The 22,105-nt window shown below is 43.1% G+C and overlaps 1 protein-coding gene across 9 annotated transcripts in view; it reads right to left on the bottom strand.

The window, feature by feature from the left end:
• The window catches only part of MARCHF10 (membrane associated ring-CH-type finger 10), a 120,200-nt gene that overhangs the window by 20,822 nt on the left and 77,273 nt on the right, over positions 1–22,105 (bottom strand). For all 9 annotated transcript variants that reach the window (XM_033184073.1, XM_033184066.1, XM_033184068.1 and 6 more), the window contains 3 exons: positions 15,313–16,714; positions 3,787–3,953; positions 1,335–1,444 (listed from right to left, as the gene is read on the bottom strand). In XM_033184073.1, coding sequence (XP_033039964.1) covers positions 1,335–1,444; positions 3,787–3,953; positions 15,313–16,714 — 1,679 coding nt within the window. The remainder of the gene's footprint in view (positions 1–1,334; positions 1,445–3,786; positions 3,954–15,312; positions 16,715–22,105) is intronic.

Genomic DNA, 22,105 nt, shown 5'->3' with positions numbered 1-22,105 from the left:
ATCTCCCTGTCTCTCCAATTTTAGCGGCAGCGATTTGCTCTGTGACCTCACTTCTCTTATGGATCTAAGAAGGGTTGTTGATTTTGTACTTTATTCAGCTTTTTACTTGTTGTTAAAATGAAGTGACAACTTCAACTTCTTTACATACTGAACTGGAAAGTGTACTAAGTCTTTGAAACTTGGTGTGTTTAAAATTAGGTGATATATTACCCTTTGTATTTTTTTGGTACTGTGTCTTTGAAATTTGGTGTGTATGTGACACTTACAGGATATGTTGATTAGAACAAGCCACCTGTTCATTAGCCACAAGTGGCTTGTGACTTCTATACTGAACCAAATAGTATTAGGTTGGTGCAGAAGTAATTGTGGATGTTGCCAATGAAAGTGGCAAAACTGCAGTTACTTTTGTACCAGCCTAACAGCTCTAAATGGAAGACTGTTTGCCTGAGAATTGGGTGATTAACTGTTATCTCAGGCATAAATCAACTTCCCACCTGAGGATAACTAACTTTTTTACAATATTAGAAATGCAGTCCAAATACCCTAGGTGAGTTAATTCACTAGGTGGTAAAGATCAGCCAGTAGGCATTTACCTCATGTTTATCAGTCCTGGGTAAAGCAGTTCCTTCTTATCACAGGGCTACTTGATATTTAAATTAGGGGCCATTTCCTCCAAGACCCTGATTTTTTTTTTCTCTCTCTTGTTATTAAATTACTTCTGCAAATGTGGGTGTGGAGCTTGCCAGAATTTTTGGGTATTTCTCTGTGTCCAGTTGCCCACTGATGCTTCTTGCTTTTGTCCCCAACAGCAGGGCAAACTCAACTCGGGACAAATAAGACTTCCAACTCTCGGCCAGGTGCAGTGGCGCACGCCTGTAATCGTAGCACTCTGGGAGGTGGAGGCAGGCAGATCACTTGAGGTCAGGAGTTCGAGACCAGGCTGGGCAACATGGAGAAACCCCATCTCTGCTAAAAATACAAAAATTAGCTGGGCGTGGTGGCACATGCCTGTAATCCCAGCTACTCGGGAAGCTGAGGTAGGAGAATCGCTTGAACCCGGGAGGTGGAGGTTGCAGTGAGCTGAGATCGCACCACTGTACTCCAGCCTGGGTAACAGAGTGAGACTCCATCTCAAAAAAACAAAAAGGCTTTTCAGCTCTCTAATACTCCAATTTAGTGGCAGGTCTTCTTAGAGAAGTAAGCTAAATGGATCTTGTCAGACTCCTGCCAGCAGAGACCTACATTTCTTAGATCAGGGAGAAAAGGGAATGTCTTCTCGCCCTGCCCCTCCAACATACTTTAGCCCGTGGAGGCAGAGTGGCCACATTTCTTACCTGAGATTGCTGGTGCTTCTGGTAGAACTCAATCATGTTAAAGTCACCCAGGTCAACCAGGAGGCCTTGCTTACACATCTCACAGGTCTTCACGGCACCAAGATCTGCTCCTTAAATTAGATAAAGAATTATATGTACATATAACCATGGGTCTGTTTGTGTTAGCACTTTGGACAGGTGATACTTGGAGAGTGACCTTGTGTGTGTTATGAATTCTGAGCTTGAGTGACCTTCCTTTAAAGCCAGCCATCTTCTATAGAAAATGACCTTGAATCTGAGAGCTGAAAAATTTCCTCTGTAGTCATCTATTATGCAAGCTTCATAGAAGTGAAATTCCCATGACTTTTAAATAGCAGATCTTGCTTTCTATTTAAATATAAACATGATGGTTCATAAACTTGGAATTGCTGCAGAGAGGCTAAGAGTCTGTAACACAGGTGTTTGTAAAAAGAGTGAATATTCGGCTTTTTTTTTCTTGCAGACCCAACACAGGTCCAAGTAAATAAATTAGTGAGGACCAAAATAGACGGTAGAAGCTATTCTCGATCAATGGCTTAAAAATCTGCCTTTGCTTCTGCCCAGGTAACATTCCCACCTGAGAACAGTGAGGGAGCGAGGGGCCAGGTGTGGGTGCTAGTTACAGGAGTACCTGCGGCCAGCTCATCAACCTGAGCTCAGACTCATCTGGGAGAAGAAATATGAGAAGGCTTCCTTTGTTGCTGTTTTTTATAAAAACAGGCATTCTACATCAGCGTTTTTATCCTACTCCCCAAAGTGAAAGTGGAAGATGCAGAACTGGGCTGTTATGTCTAAGCAAACATTCTGTCAGACAGGTTTTTTTGTCCCCCCTTAGTTGCGGCTTTTGACTAATGATGTACTGGTGTTTATTTTATGCATTAGAAAATAGAAGACCTATTAGTTACCTGCATGTGTTTGGTAAAAACAGGGCTTGTGCAGTTTCATACCCCTATTCTATTTCCCCACTGGGGATATAAAGAAACAGTAAATAATAGAGACTTTCAAAGGGCAGGGATGAACAGTAAGTAATCCCTTATCTGCATTTTGTTTGCTTGACTTTATTTTTATTTTATTTTTATTTTTATTTTTTAGCATCATTCAGTAATGCTTTAGGCTACGGAATGTCCCATGTGTCTTCCTATCGAATCCTACTGAACACACCCATACAAGCATTGACATTTATGAGCATAGCAGCATTTTCATGACACGTTTCATGGGTAACTTTTTCTGTGTTAGATGTTAATTGGCCCAAATTTCTAGGAAGATAAAGGATTGCATGGCAGAGTTGTTAACCAAAATCCACTTGTTTCTTCCCTCTCCGAAGGACTGAATACTTTGCTCATTATATGGATATGCATTTAAGCTTCTTGATCAGTGGACTTACATTTCTTATGCTAGGGAAGTTGCATAAAATGGGCTGCATGGATGAGACAGTAATATGATTACCCCACATGTTCATTCTGATTCCATGGCATGCTGTCCTTGGTGAGGGGGCGTGACAACATCTCAAGGATAGAATAAAGCTCCAAGTCTCCCTGCAGCCTGGAATAGTGACGGCTAAGGAGAAGGATATGGAAGAGGGGGAGAAATAGGATCTGGCTGTGGGGTGATACGTTTTCAGAGAGGTGTGTCTCAAAGAAGCCACAGCTATTTTCTGATCAACTTGCTCTTTGCACTGACGTTCCATGCTTTTTTTTTTTTTTTTTTGGTTAAAGTTGATCTCATTCCTAAAGCCATGCTTTAAAGAAATCTTCTGTTCTCTGCCCAGAAAACTACAATTGACCTACCGACGTGGTTGTATTTAGGTTACAAGCTGCTCAGGGAGTTGAGAAGGGGCTGCATACCCAGTTATAAGACGCTAGGGAGCTGACAAAATCCGCACATGGGAATTTATCTCATATGGTTCTAGACAATCAGATCAACGCTCTTATCCCTATTGCTAAAAGGCAGCTTTGTTTAGTTTCTTAGGTGACCCCCCAAATAAAAGGAAGTAGCATGCGTATGCTGGGGGTCTCTCATGAGGGACCTTCTGAAGTATTTTGCTGGGTGTCTGCTAGCTGGGCGTGGCCACTGTGTGTCTGCTGAGCTTCCACCAGTGACCCACTTCTTCTGTTTCCTTCCTCCTGAGAGGCGATCTTAGCATCTCTGCTCAAGTCTCAAGCAGAGGTAGAATTCAATAGTATTTGTTTCCAGAAGTATTTTCTCAGATTAAAAAAATAGCAAAAAACAAAAAACAAACAAACAAATAAAAAAACACAACTCCCTCCCATAAAGACAGTTTTTATGAGCAAGAATCTGGAGCTCAGCCACGTGTCCCCGAGTCGCTGTTCTGCGGAGGAGAGTGAGCTGATGACAAGGCTCCGAGGCCCACACCGTGGTGCCTCGTGTTAATTACATGTCGTGGCACGTTTGCTGCACTTCCTTCCCCACCTACCTGACGTTATTTTCACTTTCAGCCACTTTTTCAGGCACTCTTGATGAACAAACCGCAGGCTTCCCACACAGCCACAAGGCTCCAGGAGGGGGTTGCTTGGGGAACCCCCGGCTATCTGACAGATGCGACACAAGTCTCCCTCCTCCTCGGAGTCCTCCTCCAGGAGACTAAATGGAAAACAAGCCCTCGTGACCAGGAGGCTACATGTTTGCAGTTTCTACAAATACCAGTTCCCAGGGCATTGGCAGTAAGGGAAGAGGGCTCCTGGCACTCACCCACTGCCCCCTCTGACCCTACTGAGATGGTTTTTAATAATAAAGGCACAAATTCTCTTTTTTTTTTTTGAAACAGAGTCTCACTCCGTTGCCCAGGCCGGAGTGCAGTGGCACAATCTTGGCCCACTGCAGCCTCAACCTCCTCAGGCTCAGGTGATCCTCCCACTTCAGCCTCCCAAGAAGCTGGGATTACAGGTGCATGCCACCACACCTGGCTGTTTTAAAAATTATTTTGTAGAGATGTAGTCTCACTATGTTGCCCAGACTGGTCTTGAACTCCTGGGCTGAAGTGATCCACAAGCCTTGGCCTCCCAAAGTGCTGCGATTATAGGTGTGAGCCACTGGGCCTGGCCAAGGCAGATTCTTGTAACAGGCTTCTTTGCAATTGTTGGTACATGTGAGCTGACCTGGAAGGCCAGCACGGCCACCATAAATCAAGAGGTAAAGGGATATGGCTACAGAATCATTTCCAAACTGCAGTCAAGGCCAGGAGCCCCTCTCCCTGCCATAGGAAGTTGGTGGGGGTGGCATACTGGTGAGTGCATAGGATTCGTGGTCAGGGGGCCTGGGTTTGAGGCCAGCCTCTGAAACTTGTCAGTTGTGTGACATTGGATAAGTTCCTTAATCTTCCCAAGACCCTGTCTCCTGTACAATGTACACTGGGGGTATGTACAAGGAGGGTCATGGTGATAACGCCACTGCCACCTGCTTCCCAGGGTTGTGGCCAGGCTGGCTGTGCGTGATGATGAGGAACCTGTTCTGCAAATTGTACAGTACATCTAGTGTCTGGCAAGGTGTTGCACACAGAGTTCGCTTAATAGATGTTGGTTTAGGTGAATGATGAACCAATAAACCTGGACACAAGCTCCCGAATAACACCACACATGCCAACAAATGATGTCAGCATTCCAGAATGTAAGCGGCTGGAATCTGATGCAGATAAGAACTCATGAAAATGTAAGTAAAATTATTTGTGTCTAATAAATGGTGAGTGAAGAATAGCTGGTCGATGTTTATGTTGGGAGGTTTTAAGAAGCCTAAGGCTATTCTCTTTAGAGTCCTCGCAGGACTGGGGGCGTCTGGTCAAGGAAAAGAAACTGGCTAGGGACTAAAATCAAAAGAGGAAGAAATGGACATTGCTCTGGATGTAGAAATCTATACTCAGTTTCTTGAAAGACCTTTTTTCCCTATGAAAGAGCAGCTCAGTGTAAAGGGGCAGAATTATAGTTTTCCATTATGGACATTCTCAATAACTTAGACATTTTCAACATTTAGACTTTAATACATTTCAACATAGTTTCCATATTTTCATAAGTAATTAGGAAGAACATGTGTACATGGGAGTGAGTGCTCCAACTGGTGAAGTGAAGACAAACTAGAGGGAGACCTTGAAAGTTTGAGAAGGTAGGCAGAAAAGTGGTAGAAGATTATTTTGTTGTTTGTTTTGAGATGGAGTCTCGCTCTGTCACCCAGGCTGGAGTGCAGTGGCTCAATCTCAGCTCATTGCAACCTCCGCCAGCTTCAAGCGATTCTCCTGCCTCAGCCTCCTGAGTAGCTGGGATTACAGGCATCCACTACCACGCTCAGCTAATTTTTGTATTTTTAGTAGAGATAGGGTTTCACCATTTTGGCCAGGCTGGTCTCGAACCCTTGACCTCAGGTGATCCGCCTGCCTTGGTCTCTCAAAGTGCTGAGATTACAGGTGTGAGCCACAGCACCTGGCCTAGAAGATTTTTAATTTAGGTAAGTACGAGGGATTTGCATTTGGAAACAAGTGCTCTAAATCAGTGGTTTCCAGTAGAAAATAAATGACCATCGGATTCACCGGTAGAGATTTTACAGATTCCTGGGCTCCACCCTTAGAGGTTCTGGTTCAGTATCTGGGGTCCAGAAACCTGAATGTTAAGATGGTCATGCAGGTCTGAAGATCACTGATCTCAACGGGAGGAGGAAGGGCTCTATGGTGCACTTGTTATGGTTGATAAATATCTGACTTTTAACTTAAGGTCCTCCATCTTCTCAAAGGTATAAGTGGGGATCCACTGGCTACCTTACTTTGCAAAAAAAAAATTTTTTTTTTAACAAATAAAAGTGAGGAAGAGACAGAAAAGCACAGAAAAGGAGAATCAAGCATAAAATCAATACCCCAGAGTAACTGCTTGTTAATAGTTGAGTCTGGCTGGGAACAGTGGCTAACACCTGTAATCCTAGCACTTTGGGAAGCTGAGGCAGGAGGATGACTTGAGCTCAGGAGTTCAAGCCCAGCCTGGGCAACACAGCGAGACCTTGTCTCAAAAAAAGAAAAGAAAAAAATATCATTTGGTGTACTAGCCTCTGGTATTACTTTTGTGCACATATTGTTTTACAGAATTGAGACTGCTTTTAGGATTAGCTCAAGATAGCAGGCTAAGCACCCCCATCAGTCTCCTTTCCCACACAAATCTCTTAAATAGACAAAAAAAAAGAAAATTAAATAGAATGAATCCACAATAGTGTTGGAAAACAAGCAGGCCAGAAATAATGAGGAATTCTTGGAAAGTTGATGAAGATATGATGATATTGACTAGAGGAAAGGAAATGGCAAACAAAGGCATTCTCACAGAAGCATCGAGAAGGGAAGGGCAGACCCAGGGAAATTCCAGGCTTGGCTGCACCAATGCAGGGGATGGGAGGGTACGAACTCAAGAACTGCTTCAGCACGAGGGGACCAGCTGCTGCCCACTTTCAGATACCCTGTGATGCAGGCAGCACAGTGCCTCTCCCAGGGGAACATTCTGTCATTGTATTCCAAAGAAAGGGAACTCTCCATAAAGGTCAAAGTTTTTTGTTTTGTTAGAGACAGGTCTCACTCTGATGCCCAGTGGCAATCATAACTCACTGCAACCTCGAGCTCCTGTATTCAATTGATCCTCCCATCTCAGCCTTCCAAGTAGCTGTGACCACAGGTGCACGCCACCACACCCGGCTAATTTTTTCTTAGAAACAGGGTCTCCTATGTTCCCAGGACTTGTTTCAAAGCTCTGGCCTCAAGCAATCCTGTCTCAGCCTCCCAAAGTACTGGGACTGTGGGGAGTGAGCCACTGCACCTGGCCACAGGTCAAAGTTTTTCAGAAAGCTCATGAATGACATTCAATTACACAAAAACCTCCCATTCAGGAAAGTGGATCTCAGAGGAGAAAAAGCACACAATTGCTGGGGACAGCATGCTGGCCACCTCTCTCTACGAAACCACCCATTCCTTCCTTCAAAAAACAACTGGGGGCCACCTGTCACATGTGGAAACCACCAGCATGAATGAGAGGGGACAAGGAAAATAAGTCAGCTGACTCTAGAGGAAATGAATTGTTTAATGAAGGGAGGAGGAAATTCTCAGGAGGATTCAGAGGCTATTGGCAGCTGCTATGTAAAAGGAACAACGAGAGATAAGGAGGATTTCTGGGGATTTAAAAAAATGTGATTAACAAAATAAAAAATTCCAGGTGAAACAATATTAATAGACAAAATATAATTCAGGCTAAAAGTCTAAAGCTAGATATTGATCGATCCACCAAGAAGAGATCAGCCATGGGCTTTAATGCACGAAATAAAAGCAAAATTCTTATACATGCAAAGGAGAATGGGCAAATCCAAATCATACTGGGGGATTTTAATCAATCTCTTTTAGAAATTGACAAACTCAATGGAAAAGAATAAAGTATAAAGGGTTTTTTGTTTGTTTGTTTGTTTTTGAGACGGTCTCACTCTATTGTCCAGGCCGGAGTGCAGTGGCAAGATCTTGGCTCACTGAAGCCTCTACCGCCTCCTGGGCTCACGTGATCCTCCCACCTCAGCCTCTCAAGTAGCCGGGACCACAGGCACATGCCACCACCCCCAGCTATTTTTTTATTTTTATTTTTTGTAGAGACGGGCTTTTGCCATGTTGCCCAGGCTGGTGTCGAATTACTGAGCTCAAGGAATCTGCCCACCTTGGCCTCTCAAAGGGTTGGGATTGTAGGTGTGAGCCACCATGCCTGGCCTGAAGGATTTTAACATATGTATTTTATATATATATGCCAACAAAGAGAGAAGAGGGAATGTACAACCTTTTCTAATGCCACAGCATATTTATAAGTATTGAATATGTATTAGGGCACAAAAAATACTGTTTATATTTTCTGAGATCATAATATAATTAAATTAGGATGGGCAATAAAAAATTTTGAAAAGAGGGTAACAGAGATTTTATATTTATATATAGATGATATATATTTATTATATATAATTATACTAAAAATATTTAATCTATATGTGTATATATAGAAATATATATGTGTACACATATAAATATATATGTATAAATATATACATATATATATTTTTAGAGACAGGTTCTCACTTTGTCACCCAGTCTGGAGTGCAGTGATCATAGCTCACTATAGACTCGACCTCCTGGGCTCAAGGGATCCTCCTGCCTCAGCCTCTAGAGTAGCTGGGACTACAGACATGTGTCATTACACCCAGAAAATATGTATTTTTTTGTAGAGATAGGGTATTGCCATGTTGTCCAGGCTGGTCTTGAACTCCTGGCCCCAGGTGATCCTCCCACCTTGGCCTCTCAAAGCACTGGGGTTAATGGCATGAGCCATCACGCCCAGCCATCAAATATTTTTTAAAAACCATAAATCAGCCAGGTGCGGTGGCTCACACCTGTAATCCCAGCACTTTGGGAGGCCGAGGCGGGTGGATCATGAAGTCATGGGTTTGAGACCAGCCTGACCAACATGGTGAAACTCCGTCTCTACTAAAAATACAAAAATTATCCGGGTGAGGTGGCGCCTGCCTGTAATCCCAGCTACTCAGGAGGCTGAGGCAGGAGAATCGCTTGAACCTGAGTGGTGGAGGTTGCAGTGAGCCAAGATCGCATCACTGCACTCCAGCCTGGGTGACAGAGTGATACTTCATCTCAAAAAAAAAAAAAAAACCAAACCATAAATGAACAATAAATGTGTATAATTGATGGAACATTTCAGGCAGATTAATAGAACAGAAGTGAAAGTCCAAAAACAGACTGATAAGGATAGTGTATGCCAAAGAAAGCATTTCAAATTAGTAAGGAAAGGATGGAATGATTGTGGATTAATGGGATAAACGTTTTTAAAAAGACCTTAGAATCCCATCTAATACCATACACTAAAATATATTCCATATGAATTTAAGTATAGCTACCATATATTAAGTGCCTACCATATGCTGGATAGTCTATGACACACATAAGTGTTTAAAACCTCATTTAGTTTTCACTGTTCTTTGAGGAGTATACATTGCTATTTCTATTTTCTGGATGGAAAAACAGATTTTTAGAAATGAAGGAAACTGGTTGGGCGCAGTGGCTCACGCCTATAATCCCAGCACTTTGGGAGGCTGAGGCAGATGGATCACAAGGTCAGGAGTTCGAGACCAGCCTGTCCAATATGGTGAAACTCTGTCTCTACTAAAAATACAAAAATTAGCCATGCATGGTGGTGGGCACCTGTAATCTCAGCTACTCGGGAGGCTGAGGCAGGAGAATTGCTTGAACCCAGGAAGTGGAGCTTGCAGTGAGCCAAGATCGTGCCACTGACTCCAGCCTGGGCAATAGAGCAAGACTCCATCTCAAACAAACAAAAAGCAGTGAAGGAACCTGCCAGAATCATACAGCTAATAGTTGGTAGAATCAGGAATGAAATCTAGAACCATTAGACAGCAAAACCCATGTTTCTAACTACTATGATATATGAAAGGAGAATATAGTGATACTAGACAAAAATAATTATGGATGTCTTGAGTGAGCATTGGAGTTTGTAAGCATGGCACCAAATGCGAAAGCAGTATAGGAAAATACTGACAGATTTGATTGTAAGTAATGTTAAAATTCCACTACATCAAAAATATATACATAAAATGTAAAGTAAATAAAATGGGAAAAGTAAAAAAGTATCTGTAAAATATTTGACAAAGAATTACTTTTTTTTTGAGATGGAGTCTCGCTCTGTTGCCCAGGCTGGAGTGCAGTAGGGCCATCTCAGCTCACTGCAACCTCTGCCTCCTGGGTTCAAGAGATTCTCCCACTTCAACCTCCCAAGTAGCTGTGACCACTGGTGTGCGCCACCACGCCCAGCTAATTTTTGTATTTTTAGTAGAGACGGGGTTTCATCATGGTGACCAGGCTGGTCTCAAACTCCTGACCTCAAGTGATTCACCCACTTCAGCCTTCCAAAGTGCTGAGATTACAGGAGTGAGCCACTGTGCCCAGCCAAGAATTCCTAATGACAAACATTAAAAAGCATAGACATTCCTGGAACTGGAAAGGGCATGGAGAAAGAGGACCCTCATAAGGTGGTGGTGAAATTGCTAACGTGTAGAACTTTCCTGAAGCACAGTTTGACAGTATACCTTAAGAACTGAAGACTCTGCGTTCCTTTCATCAGCAGTTACACATTTAGGAAGTTTTTCTAAGTAATTAATTATGGATGTACTCAAAAAAGGAGACTGATCAAATCATAATAGACACATTTAATACAAACAGCCCTCAAAAAAATTGACGTAACACTGTAAGATGAGAAAAGGATTAAAAAGCATAGGGTTTGGAAAGAAAGAAATCAAACTACTAATATTTTTCACAGTTGAAATTATTTTGTATTTTGGCAAAAATACAGAGAAAACATATAGTCAGTTGGATTTCTACATCTTAGCAACAAAGAGTTAAAATTAGAATTTAAAATACTGTTTCAATAGCAAACAACAACAAATAAAAGAACCAAGGGATAAATAAATGACTCTTATGAAGAAAACCACAAAACTATACTGAAAGACATTAAAGAACACACAAACAAAAGTAGAGATATTCCATGTTTATCAAAGAAAAAGTCAATATCGCAAAGATGTCAATTCTCCCAGAATATTCTATAGATTAAATGCAATTCCAATAAAAATCCCAAGTAGATTCTTTTTTTTTTTTTTTGAGATGGAGTCTTGCTCTGTCGCCCAGGCTGGAGTGCAGTGGCCAGATCTCAGCTCACTGCAAGCTCCACCTCCCGGGTTTATGCCATTCTCCTGCCTCAGCCTCCTGAGTAGCTGGGACTACAGGTGCCTGCCACCTCACCCGGCTAGTTTTTTGTATTTTTTAGTAGAGACGGGGTTTCACCATGTTAGCCAGGATGGTCTCGATCTCCTGACCTCGTGATCCACCCATCTCGGCCTCCCAAAGTGCTGGGATTACAGGCTTGAGCCACCGCGCCTGGCCCCAAGTAGATTCTTAAGTGTACAGTCAAGGACTCTTTAAAAAAGTAGGGAAGGAGGCTTACATCATCACATATAAAAAGTTATAAAAGCTGCACGCATTAAGACGGAATGGTATTAGATTAGGGAAAGAAAACGAAAGACCAATGGAACAGAATAGAGAGCCCTGAAACCGGGGCCTGTTGAGGCATGTTCCAAAGGAGAGGTGGCTGTGCAGATCAACAGGGAAATATCCCAAACACTGGCATATTTCATATTCATAAGGGGGAAAAAAATAAAGCTTACTTCATATCACATATTAAGAACCACTTCACATTTAAGTCCAAATCCATTTCACATTAAGTCCTAAATACAAAGCTAGAAATTTTACAAGAAAATAGGAAGAATAGCATAATGATACCAGGTTAAGAGAAGGATTTCTTAAACAAGACAACAAGATACAAATTGCCATCCAAAAAGAAGATGGGGCCAGGCACAGTGGTTCATGCCTGTAATTCCAGCACTTTGAGGGGATGAGGCGGGCTGATTGCTTGAGGTCAGGAGTTCGAGACCAGCCTGGCCAACATGGTGAAACCCCGCCTCTAACAAAAATGCAAAAATTAGCTGGGCGTGGTGGCGCACGCCTGTAATCCCAGCTACTGGGGAGGCTGAGGCAGGAGAATCACTTGAACCCGGGAGGCGGAGGTTGCAGTGAACTAAGATCACGTTACTGCACTTCAGCCTGGGCAATAGAGCGAGACTCAGTCTTCAAAAAAAAAAAAGACATCATAAAGAAAAAGACAAACTACAAATTGGGAAAAGATATTTCCAACACACAGCTGTTGAAAGATTAAATTAATATGCCAAAGATATAAAGGTATTTTAAAATAAAATACAAATACTCTAAAAGAAAAATGAGCAAAAGACATAGATATTTGGCTAGGCAAAGTGGCTCACGCTTGTAATCCCAGCACTTTGGGATGCTGAGGTGGGAAGATTGCTTGAGGCCAAAAGTTTGAGACCAGCCTGGGCAACATAGTGAGACCCCATCTCTATAAAAAAATAAAGACATTAATATTTCACAGAATGGAAAACACAAATGGTCATTTAATATTTAAAAGAGCATATAAAATGCCTAACTTCATTAAGTCGTGAAAATGAAAATGCAAACTAAAGCTACAATATCATTTTATTCCCATCAGACTGGCAAATTTGAAAAGCCAATCAATACGAATGTTGTCAAGGATGTATATAACATTAGACATGACTGGTTTGACACTAAATTGGCATTATTTAGTAGAGTGGAAAATGTGTTCACCACGAGCCCACCAGCCCACCAGCCCAGCTCTTCCACTCCTAGGCAAGATCCCAGAGAACTCCTCCACATGAGCCAGGAGACATTTACAAGAATGTTCATGCAGGCCGGGCGCGGTGGCTCAAGCCTGTAATCCCAGCACTTTGGGAGGCCGAGGCGGGCGGATCATGAGGTCAGGAGATTGAGACCATCCTGGCTAACACGATGAAACCCCATCTCTACTAAAAATACAAAAAAAAAATTATCCAGGCATGGCAGGAGACACCTGTAGTCCCAGCTACTCGGGAGGGTGAGGCAGGAGAATGGCGTGAACCCGGGAGGTGGAGCTTGCAGTGAGCAGAGATCATGCCATTGCACTCCAGCCTGGGCAACAGAGCGAGACTCTTGTCTCAAAAAAAAAAAAAAAGAAGAAGGTTCATGCAGCATCATTTGCAGAAAACAATAAAGGACCCGAATGTCCACTGACAGAATGGCTAAATTGTGGTATATCCATATGACAGAATACTTTGTAGTGTGAAAAGAATAAACTAAAGCCAAATATATCAATAAGGATGCATCTCACTAAGGATGTAAGAGGAAAAAGCAAATCACAGAAGAATAGAGATTCTACTTCTACAGAGTCAAACACTTCCTCAAGTTCATAAATATATACAACATATTGTTTAGAAAAACTGGCTGGGCACAGTGGCTCATGCCTGTAATCCAGGACTTTGGGAGGCCAAGGAGGGTGGACTGCTTGAGATCAAGAGTTTGAGACCAGCCTGGCCAACATGGTGAAACCCTGCCTCTACTTAAAAATACAAAAATTAGCTGAGCGTGGTGGTGCGCACCTGTAATCCCAGCTACATGGGAGGCTGAGGCATGAGAATTGCTTGAACCGGAGAGGTGGAGGTTGCAGTGAGTCTAGATCACGCCACTGCACTCCAGCCTGGGAGACAGAGTCAGACTCTGTCTCAAGAAAAAAAACAAAAAACATCTAAACATATGGTAAAAGCTCAAAGCAAAAAACCCCAAAACACAACACAACAAAACGCAAAAGGATGATAAACGCAATACAGGAATGGTCAGGGTGGGTGTGGGGAGCTGAAGGTGGCATGATGAGAAGATAGGGTGTGTGAGGGGCTCAGGAGGGCTCCAGTGTGTGAGGAATGTTTTGTTTGTTAGCTGGACGGTGGGCACAGGGATGTCTGGGTTTGTGTGTGATGTGTGTGTTTCAAAAATTCTCTGAAGTGTACCTATGTTATGCATTAAAATATATGTATTAAGATAGCTAACTGAGGGAAAATGTTTTAAAAGTGTGATTGAGAAATAGGATTAAATATTAAAATAAGGCATATTATAAAACAATATGAACAGATACTAAAAATTACATTTATATGCAGATAAAAGACTAGAAACAATATTTTTAATTGTTTATCTTTGGATGATAGGGTTACAGGTGATTTTTCTTTTCAGTCTGCATTTTTAATATTTCCCAAAAGGAACAAATTTGAAATAATAGGAAAAGCATAAAGTTTATTATATACAGAAAAAAGAGAGTGTCTGGATAAACTATTAATAGGTACATGAATAATAGCTGTTTAATGCAAGACTGTGCCTGGAAGTGAATGCATTTTCAAAGAAATTATTTTTAGCTCAAGGGCATCACTTTGGGATGGTAGAAATTTAGACTTCTGACAAGTAGGTCTGAAGCTATATTTCTGGGGAGGTGACGATTGGTGGGTGTAAGATCTCTGGCCCCTTAACCATGGGTTGGTCTTCTGGTAGCTTAATGTAGAAAAGAAAAGGTACTGCTAACTAGAAAGTTACTTCATTACTGGAGTTGGATAAATGACATTTATTAATAGGAATATGTATGCATTCTATGTTCCATTTCCCTCCGGTTTTTACATTTCTAATTCACGGCCCACGTGAGTCATGCTAATATACACAAAGAAGGCTCAGATTCCAAGAATCAATTTCCAGATCAGTAAGCCAAGATCAGAGCATGGTAAACACCTATCATAAATGAAATGGTAGAATCCTGACATGGTGTTTAATGATGGCTTTACAAAGTATCACATTTCATAGCTGTGAAATATCCCCACGTCATCTCACAAAAAAGGAAAGATCAAAGAAAAGGGCAATTCAAAAAGATCTTATTTCTCTCTCATGCATGAGAAAGAGCACATAAAATACAAGCAGCGGTTACCCCAGTGTGGCCCTTCAGAGAACCGGGGTAACTATGGTAACTATGAATGGTCTTTTAGTTCGCAAGTTTCGAATTCTAGAACTGTTGGTTGGATTTGGGGTAAGTCCCATAAGGGAGAGCTGCGAACTTCAAGTGCTGAATGGTTCATTCTCTAGGGAGATAGCAACCTTTTCCTAAAAAATCTTGGTTCTTCATTGCTGGAGAGAAGAACAAGCCCTGTGAAGCAGTCGGAGATCCTTATACCCAGCAAACCTACCTTGAAGGTGTGGTATTCAAGGAAAAAAACACTTCGGGAATATGGAAGAAACTGATCAGGAACACCAGATTTTCTTTATAAATATGTTTTTAAGAGCAACCAAACAGAGACAATTTTCTCAAGATAAGCAACCACTAAAATGTCAACAAAGGACCCATTTATGACTTAAAATTCCCATGGCTCTCTAATGAAAGCAGTGCTAATTTCGGCCTTGGGAAAGTGGAAAAAATATATAATTATGAAAAGTCCTCACCTTTCTTGCAATTTCTTGAGTTTCTCAGGGTCTGCCTTTATCTTACTGGTTTCCTTTTCATCTGTGAAACCAGAGGCTGCCATCCTGTTCCCATTCTCATTTTGATTTGGGAAATCAGACACTGCAAAGAAAGTAAATGGTATATTTTCTTGCAGGGACTCAGACACACGAAAATAGCCTTCTGAGTTTATTCTTGATGGAGAGGAATTGGAAGAATCCACTAAGGACAAACTGCCCCGTGGATTTAGTAAGAGATCTGTATATAATGGAGCCCCCTGAGGTTGACTTGTTAAAGTAATATCTTCTGCTTCCCTGACAGCAAATTCGTGTGCACTGTTTACTGGGAAATAATTGTGGTTTTCGGCACTGGCAGATGGATTCCTATTTCTAATGGGAGACAGTGGTCGGCGAACATGAAACCTTGAGTTTCCCTCTGAGTCTGAGCTGTGAATTGAAGTCGATGACATTGACAAGTCTACTGGAATATCATCTCTCAGAGCAGAATGCATGAATGATACAGCAGAGTTATAGGATGAATTCACTGATGATCCTGGAGATATTGGTCTGCCAGAAAGAAAGTAGTCAGGAGAATTTTGAGAACTGCTTAAATAGTCTTGCCAGTATCCTTCAGAATCATGGGTGCCAGGCCTATGCTCCATAGAAATACAATCACTCCATGCATTTTCAGCATTGACACTATCCTCTTGTCTGGGCTCGTATTTGGTATCCCATGAAAGGGGGCCCTTTTTCGCATTTTCACTGCCACCTCTGTCCTTCTCTTTAGCAGATTCCCTATCAGGCAGCCTGGAGTCTTGGGACAACTTTTGCCCAGCAGAAGGCCACTCTGTTGCTGGCTCCATTGCATTGCTTATTCTCAATGAGCCATGTCTGGGCTCACTTCTTCTTGAAGAATGACCTCTGCAATTTTCAGCATTTTCTTCAAAAATTGTATTTTTGGCCTGAGGGGTTGACATCCCTCCAAATCTACTTCTTTTGTGATGGGAAGGAGAACGGGGTGAGTGCATACCAACCCACAGACATTCTTTAACCTGGGTTTCCTCTTCAGTGTCATCGCTTTCTCTTCCACTGTTCAATGACAAAATGGAATAAAAGTCTTCATCTCGGAACCTAAATGATGCCCTTCTTGGCCCTCCTACGGTGGTGGGTGTGAGTGGTGGCCCCAAGAACTCACTCAATACTTGAGGACTATTGGTTCCTTGGAAGGCCTGGGGCAGGGCTGGATGCAGCTCACTCTGGGAAGGAGCACTCGGCTCTCCTTTTTTGGGTCTATCTGGGGGGTTCTCAATCACTGGCTGTGACGATGGGACCAAGTTTCTTCTCTCTCGAGTTGGCTTCTTCAGCTTAGTGTTACACATCAGGTCTCCTTGTTGAACTACTTGATCTGCATTGAGAAAAGACACATTTATTATTCCAGTAAAAGGGCGCATGGATGAAAGGCCTCTAGTACCAAGCGCAAAATTGCCCTTTAAATGCAACAAACAAGACCGAGAGGAGAAAATAGGCATGGTCAAAATGGCTGGAGGCACAAGAGGAGCAGAGCCCAGCAGGCTTCATTTTACTGCTCCACATTCTCGTTTGTACACCTGTGGTCCTAGGGAAATGGGGTGACCCTGAGGATACAGATTCTTTCAGCAGAAGGTCCCAGAAGACTGGCCCAACCCCAGCCAGTCAGGACTGACGATGGGCAAACCTCATGCTAAATACTGGCTTTTGTTCCATACGTAGTGAAAGGGAAAACCAGCACTCTGGGAATGACTTCTACAACCACCACCAGTCCTTTCCCATCCAAATTCATTCAGTGTACATTTATGACACCTGGCTTCCCACGCAGCTTTACAAGAACTTAAGAGAAGTACAATATGTCTTGGCAGATCAGGAGGAAGTCTATAGGAGCTGGCACTCGGGCACACTGGGGATTTTGGTCATGTTTACTATTTAGTGAAAATAAAAATTATAAATCTCTCATGAAATCATATCTTCTCTTTGTCACTAGCCCCAGGTCAATTATGTAACTTCTAGCTACCCTAGAATCCCTACTATAAATTCCTACACGGAATCACTAAACTGGCCAGAACCATGCTAACTGTCTCTCTCTCTCTCTCTCACACACACACACACACTTAAGCCTCACAACCCTGTGAAATAGGTAACACAATCATACAACATTAAAACTGAGGGTACTAAGGCTTAGAGCAGTCACATAACTAGCCCAAGATCCTATTTCTAGTAAGTGATGGAATGAACATTTGAACCCATGCCTGCTCGATACTAGGGTTTGTGTTCTTAACCACTACCCTGTTAGCCCTTAAAAAACTGCCTGGCCTTCCAATTTCCTTGTGAAAATGAAAATCCATTGAATTCGTCATGGTGTGTGTGTGCTGTTGAGGGTCTTTTACCCTCTCCATGTGAAAAGGAAACTGACAGTACTTCTCTGATGCCACTTACCTTTATTCCCTCCTGACATCGGCCTCCCCCCAGCTTTGTTCTCCTCTCTGCTATTGTGTGGGATCTGATGAGATGCTGCTCTTTTTATCATTCCATTTCTAAAGCGGTTCACCCTATAGCGTGGACGGGACTCCATGGGCCCTGGAAGGTCTGTGTTGATAACAGCTCGGGCTGGTGAAATGCAAATCCTCAGAGCATCGGGCACCGCCAAGGGCCAAGTCAATGCTGGCTCACTTTAATTGAGGCTGCTCACAGGGGGCACCAGTGTGAGTCTCTAATGTCCTAGCACTCGGGCAGCTTCTTTTATTGTTAACTGCTTGGGACACTCAGCAACGCAGTATGAATCTTGACTCATCAGCTCTTCTTGAAATCAGCTAAGCTCTCCTCTCAGGCCCCTCCTGGGTTTTATAAACCCTAGTTAGAGATGCAGCAGCAATTCAAGGATGCTTTGAGCATCTGGCTGTGGAACTACAGCACTGGAGCTGGTGGCGAGGCCATCCCAGACTGGGCCGACCCCCATTTTGGGGAACAAATGCTTCTACGTAAGCAACTGAATTTTCCTGATCATTTTTTAAAATAGAAAAGGGGGCTAGGGGTGGTGGCTCACGCCTGTAATCCCAGCACTTTGAAAGGCCGAGGTGGGCAGATCTCTTAAGGTCAGGAGTTCAAGACCAGCTTGGACAACATGGTGAAACCCTGTCTCTACTAAAACTACAAAAATTAGCCGGGCGCGGTGGTGGGCACCTGTAATCCCAGCTATTTGGGAGGCTGAGACAGGAGAATTGCTTGAACCCGGGAGGCAGAGGTTGCAGTGAGCCCGGATCGTACCATTGCACTCCAGCCTGAGCAATAGAGTGAGACTCCATCTCAAAAATAAATAAATACATAAGTACATAAATCAATAAAATAGAAAAGGGATCTAGAGGAGTTGGCAGTTCAGGCTCTGGCTGGTGACTTTTTGTTTTGAATTTGGTAGAGGGCTTCAGAGATGAGCTCACAGTGCTGGAACCGGAACCTTCCGGTCATTCCCTGAACACACATGACCCACCTCCGTGAGGGAAAACACCTAATGGGCAAAGGAATCAGCAAGGGCCGCTTTTGAAAAACAGAAACTGGAAGCTCAACAGGAGCCATTAAGCTCATCTCATAGAGGCCATCGAGTTGTCATGGGATGATGCTGGCCTGAGGGGCAGGAGAAGTCCTAGGGTATGTGCGGTGCTGCGGCTCCTGCAGGTTCCTGAAACAGGCAGGGGAGCATCTTCACCCTTGCCTTGTCACCACAATGGTCTTCCTCTTTAAAAATTCAATCAGAGCTTCTCTGCTGTGTGTGTGTGTGTGTGTGTGTGTGTGTGTGTGTGTCCCCTAAAGGTGGCAGACTGTGCCATTCTCAATTTATGCTATTTTAACCCTATTTTTTTATGTCTATCAAATAGAGAGCAGATTTCAGGAGCTCTAGGGCTGGGAATAGACAGGCACATTGGTATGCCAGGGATGTGCTATTCATAGACCAGGCCCTGCAGATGCTGCAAACGCTTCTCTGAGGCCCTGGGCTCCAGCTGTGAGTGAAGTGCTTGCCATCTCCAGGAGTTCTAAGGCAACAGAATGAAACCAGAACAAGCATCTGTCTGCCCTGAGACTATGCTTTTGGTCTCGACTTCTTGGTGTGCTTGACCAATAGTTTCCTACATTCCAAGAGCCATACACTTTTAACTTCGTTCGCTCTGGTTATAAAAGTGGTTTATGATCATTGGAGAAAATTTGGAAACTACTGAAGAGGATAAAGAAGAAAATAAAAATCCCCCATAATCCAAAACTCGGATGATCATTGCTATTGTTCTGGAATTCAGGGGTAGGTTGCATACTCAAGACCCCAGGGCTGTTTTCATCCTGCAGTTGTGCTTTGGCTCAGCTTCTTTTCTTCTTTCTTTTTTATTTATTTTAGAAAGAGGGTCTTTTCATATCCTTTCCCCACTTTTTGATGGGGTTGTTTGTTTTTTTCTTGTATATTTGTTTGAGTTCTTTGTAGATTCTGGATATTAGCCCTTTGTCAGATGAGTAGGTTGCAAAAATTTTTTCCCATTCTGTAGGTTGCCTGTTCACTCTGATGGTAGTTTCTTTAGCTGTGCAAAAGCTCTTTAGTTTAATTAGATCCCATGTGTCAATTTTTGCTTTTGCTGCCGTTGCTTTTGGTGTTTTAGACATGAAGTCCTTGCCCATGCCTATGTCCTGAATGGTACTACCTAGATTTTCTTCTAGGGTTTTTATGGTATTAGGTCTAACATTTAAAGAAGACATCCATACAGCCAACAGACACATGAAAAAATGCTCATCATCACTCGCCATCAGAGAAATGCAAATCAAAACCACAATGAGATACCATCTCACACCAGTTAGAATGGCAATCATTAAGAAGTCAGGAAACAACAGGTGTTGGAGAGGATGTGGAGAAATAGGAACACTTTTACACTGTTGGTGGGATTGTAAACTAGTTCAACCATTATGGAAAACAGTATGGCGATTCCTCAAGGATCTAGAACTAGATGTACCATATGACCCAGCCATCCCACTACTGGGTATATACCCAAAGGATTATAAATTACTCTACTACAAAGACACATGCACACGTATGTTTATTGCGGCACTATTCACAATAGCAAAGACTTGGAATCAACCCAAATGTCCATCTGTGACAGACTGGATTAAGAAAATGTGGCACATATACACCATGGAATACTATGCAGCCATAAAAAAGGATGAGTTTGCATCCTTTGTAGGGACATGGATGCAGCTGGAAACCATCATTCTTAGCAAACTATCACAAGAAGAGAAAACCAAACACCGCATGTTCTCACTCATAGGAGGGAACTGAACAATGAGATCACTTGGACTCGGGAAGGGGAACATCACACACTGGGGCCTATCATGGGGAGGGGGGAGGAGGGAGGGATTGCATTGGGGAGTTATACATGATATAAACGTCATGCACATGTACCCTAGAACTTAAAGTATAATAAAAAAAAAAAAAAAAGAAAGAGGGTCTTGCTCTGTCACCCAGGCTGGAGTACAGTTGTAGGTTCAAACGATCCTCCTGCCTCAGCCTCCTGAGTAGCTGGGACTACAGGTACATGCCACCACACCTGGCTAATTTTAAATCTTTTTTCTAGAGATGGAGTCTTGCTTTGTTGCCCAGGCTGGTCTCGAACATCTGGCTTCAAGCAATCCTCCCACCTTGGCCTCCCAAAGTGCTGGGATTATAGGCATGACCCATCACACCTGGCCATGGCTCAGTATTTGAACAATGAGTTTATTACCTTTAGGTGGAACATGTATATTGTAGCTTACCACAGGCTCCATAACCCGTTACGCATCTGTCCTCCTATATCCACCTGCTCCCTGAAGGAATTTGAATTTATAACCCAAGGTTCTCTTATCAAGAGATAGTTTTTGCTGGGTGCAGTGACTCATGCCTGTAATCCCTGCACTTTGGGAGGCCGAGGCGGGCGGATCACCTGAGGTCGGGAGTTTGAGACCAGCCTGACCAACATAGAGAAACCTCGTCTCCACTAAAAATACAAAAAAAAAAAAAAATATATATATATATTAGCCGGGCGTGGTGGCACATGTCTATAATTCCAGCTACTCGGGAGGCTGAGGCAGAAGAATCGCTTGAACAAGGGAGGTGGAGGTTGCAGTGAGTCGAGATGGTGCCACTGCACTCCAGCCTGGGTAACAGAGGGAGACTCTGCCTCAAAATAAACAAATACAATAAAAAATAATACAAAAAAAAAAAAAAGGCAACTGTGTTCATTGGTCATGACATAATGTGATGCTCAGTGGTTTTCTAGGAGAAAGAATGGGTCCATGGCCAGGTTGACTGTGAGGTGTTGCTTTCCATGAGTTCCAAGGGGGTGATACACCAAACCAGTGTTTGGGAATAAAGCATAGATTCGTTCCAATGTTGTGTATTTCTCACACATTGTGATCTTGCTGAGTTCAGTGATCTGGGTCAGAGGGGAGAAGATCTCTGTGGGAGGTGAGCAGCCTGTCACCCACAGACACACATACTCCCCATCCCAGGAACTAAGTGGGAACAATCGCGAGGTGGGACATGCCCTAGAGCTGCAGATCCGCTTCTCTGCCTTCCTCAACCCCTGCCCTCCACCACCCAAACGCCCTCCACCACCCAGACGCCATCCACCACCCAGACGCCATCCACCACCCAGACGCCGTCCACCACCCAGACGCCGTCCACCACCCACATGCCATTCACTACCCAAATGCCCTCTGGAGAGCTGTACAGCTGGTGTCCACTCAAAACCGGTCACAC

This window comes from Trachypithecus francoisi, unplaced genomic scaffold (genome assembly GCF_009764315.1).
Source record: "Trachypithecus francoisi isolate TF-2019V2 unplaced genomic scaffold, Tfra_2.0 Lachesis_group20, whole genome shotgun sequence".
In the NCBI taxonomy this organism is placed as follows: Eukaryota; Metazoa; Chordata; class Mammalia; order Primates; family Cercopithecidae; genus Trachypithecus; species Trachypithecus francoisi.
This window is presented reverse-complemented; position numbering and strand designations above follow the sequence as displayed.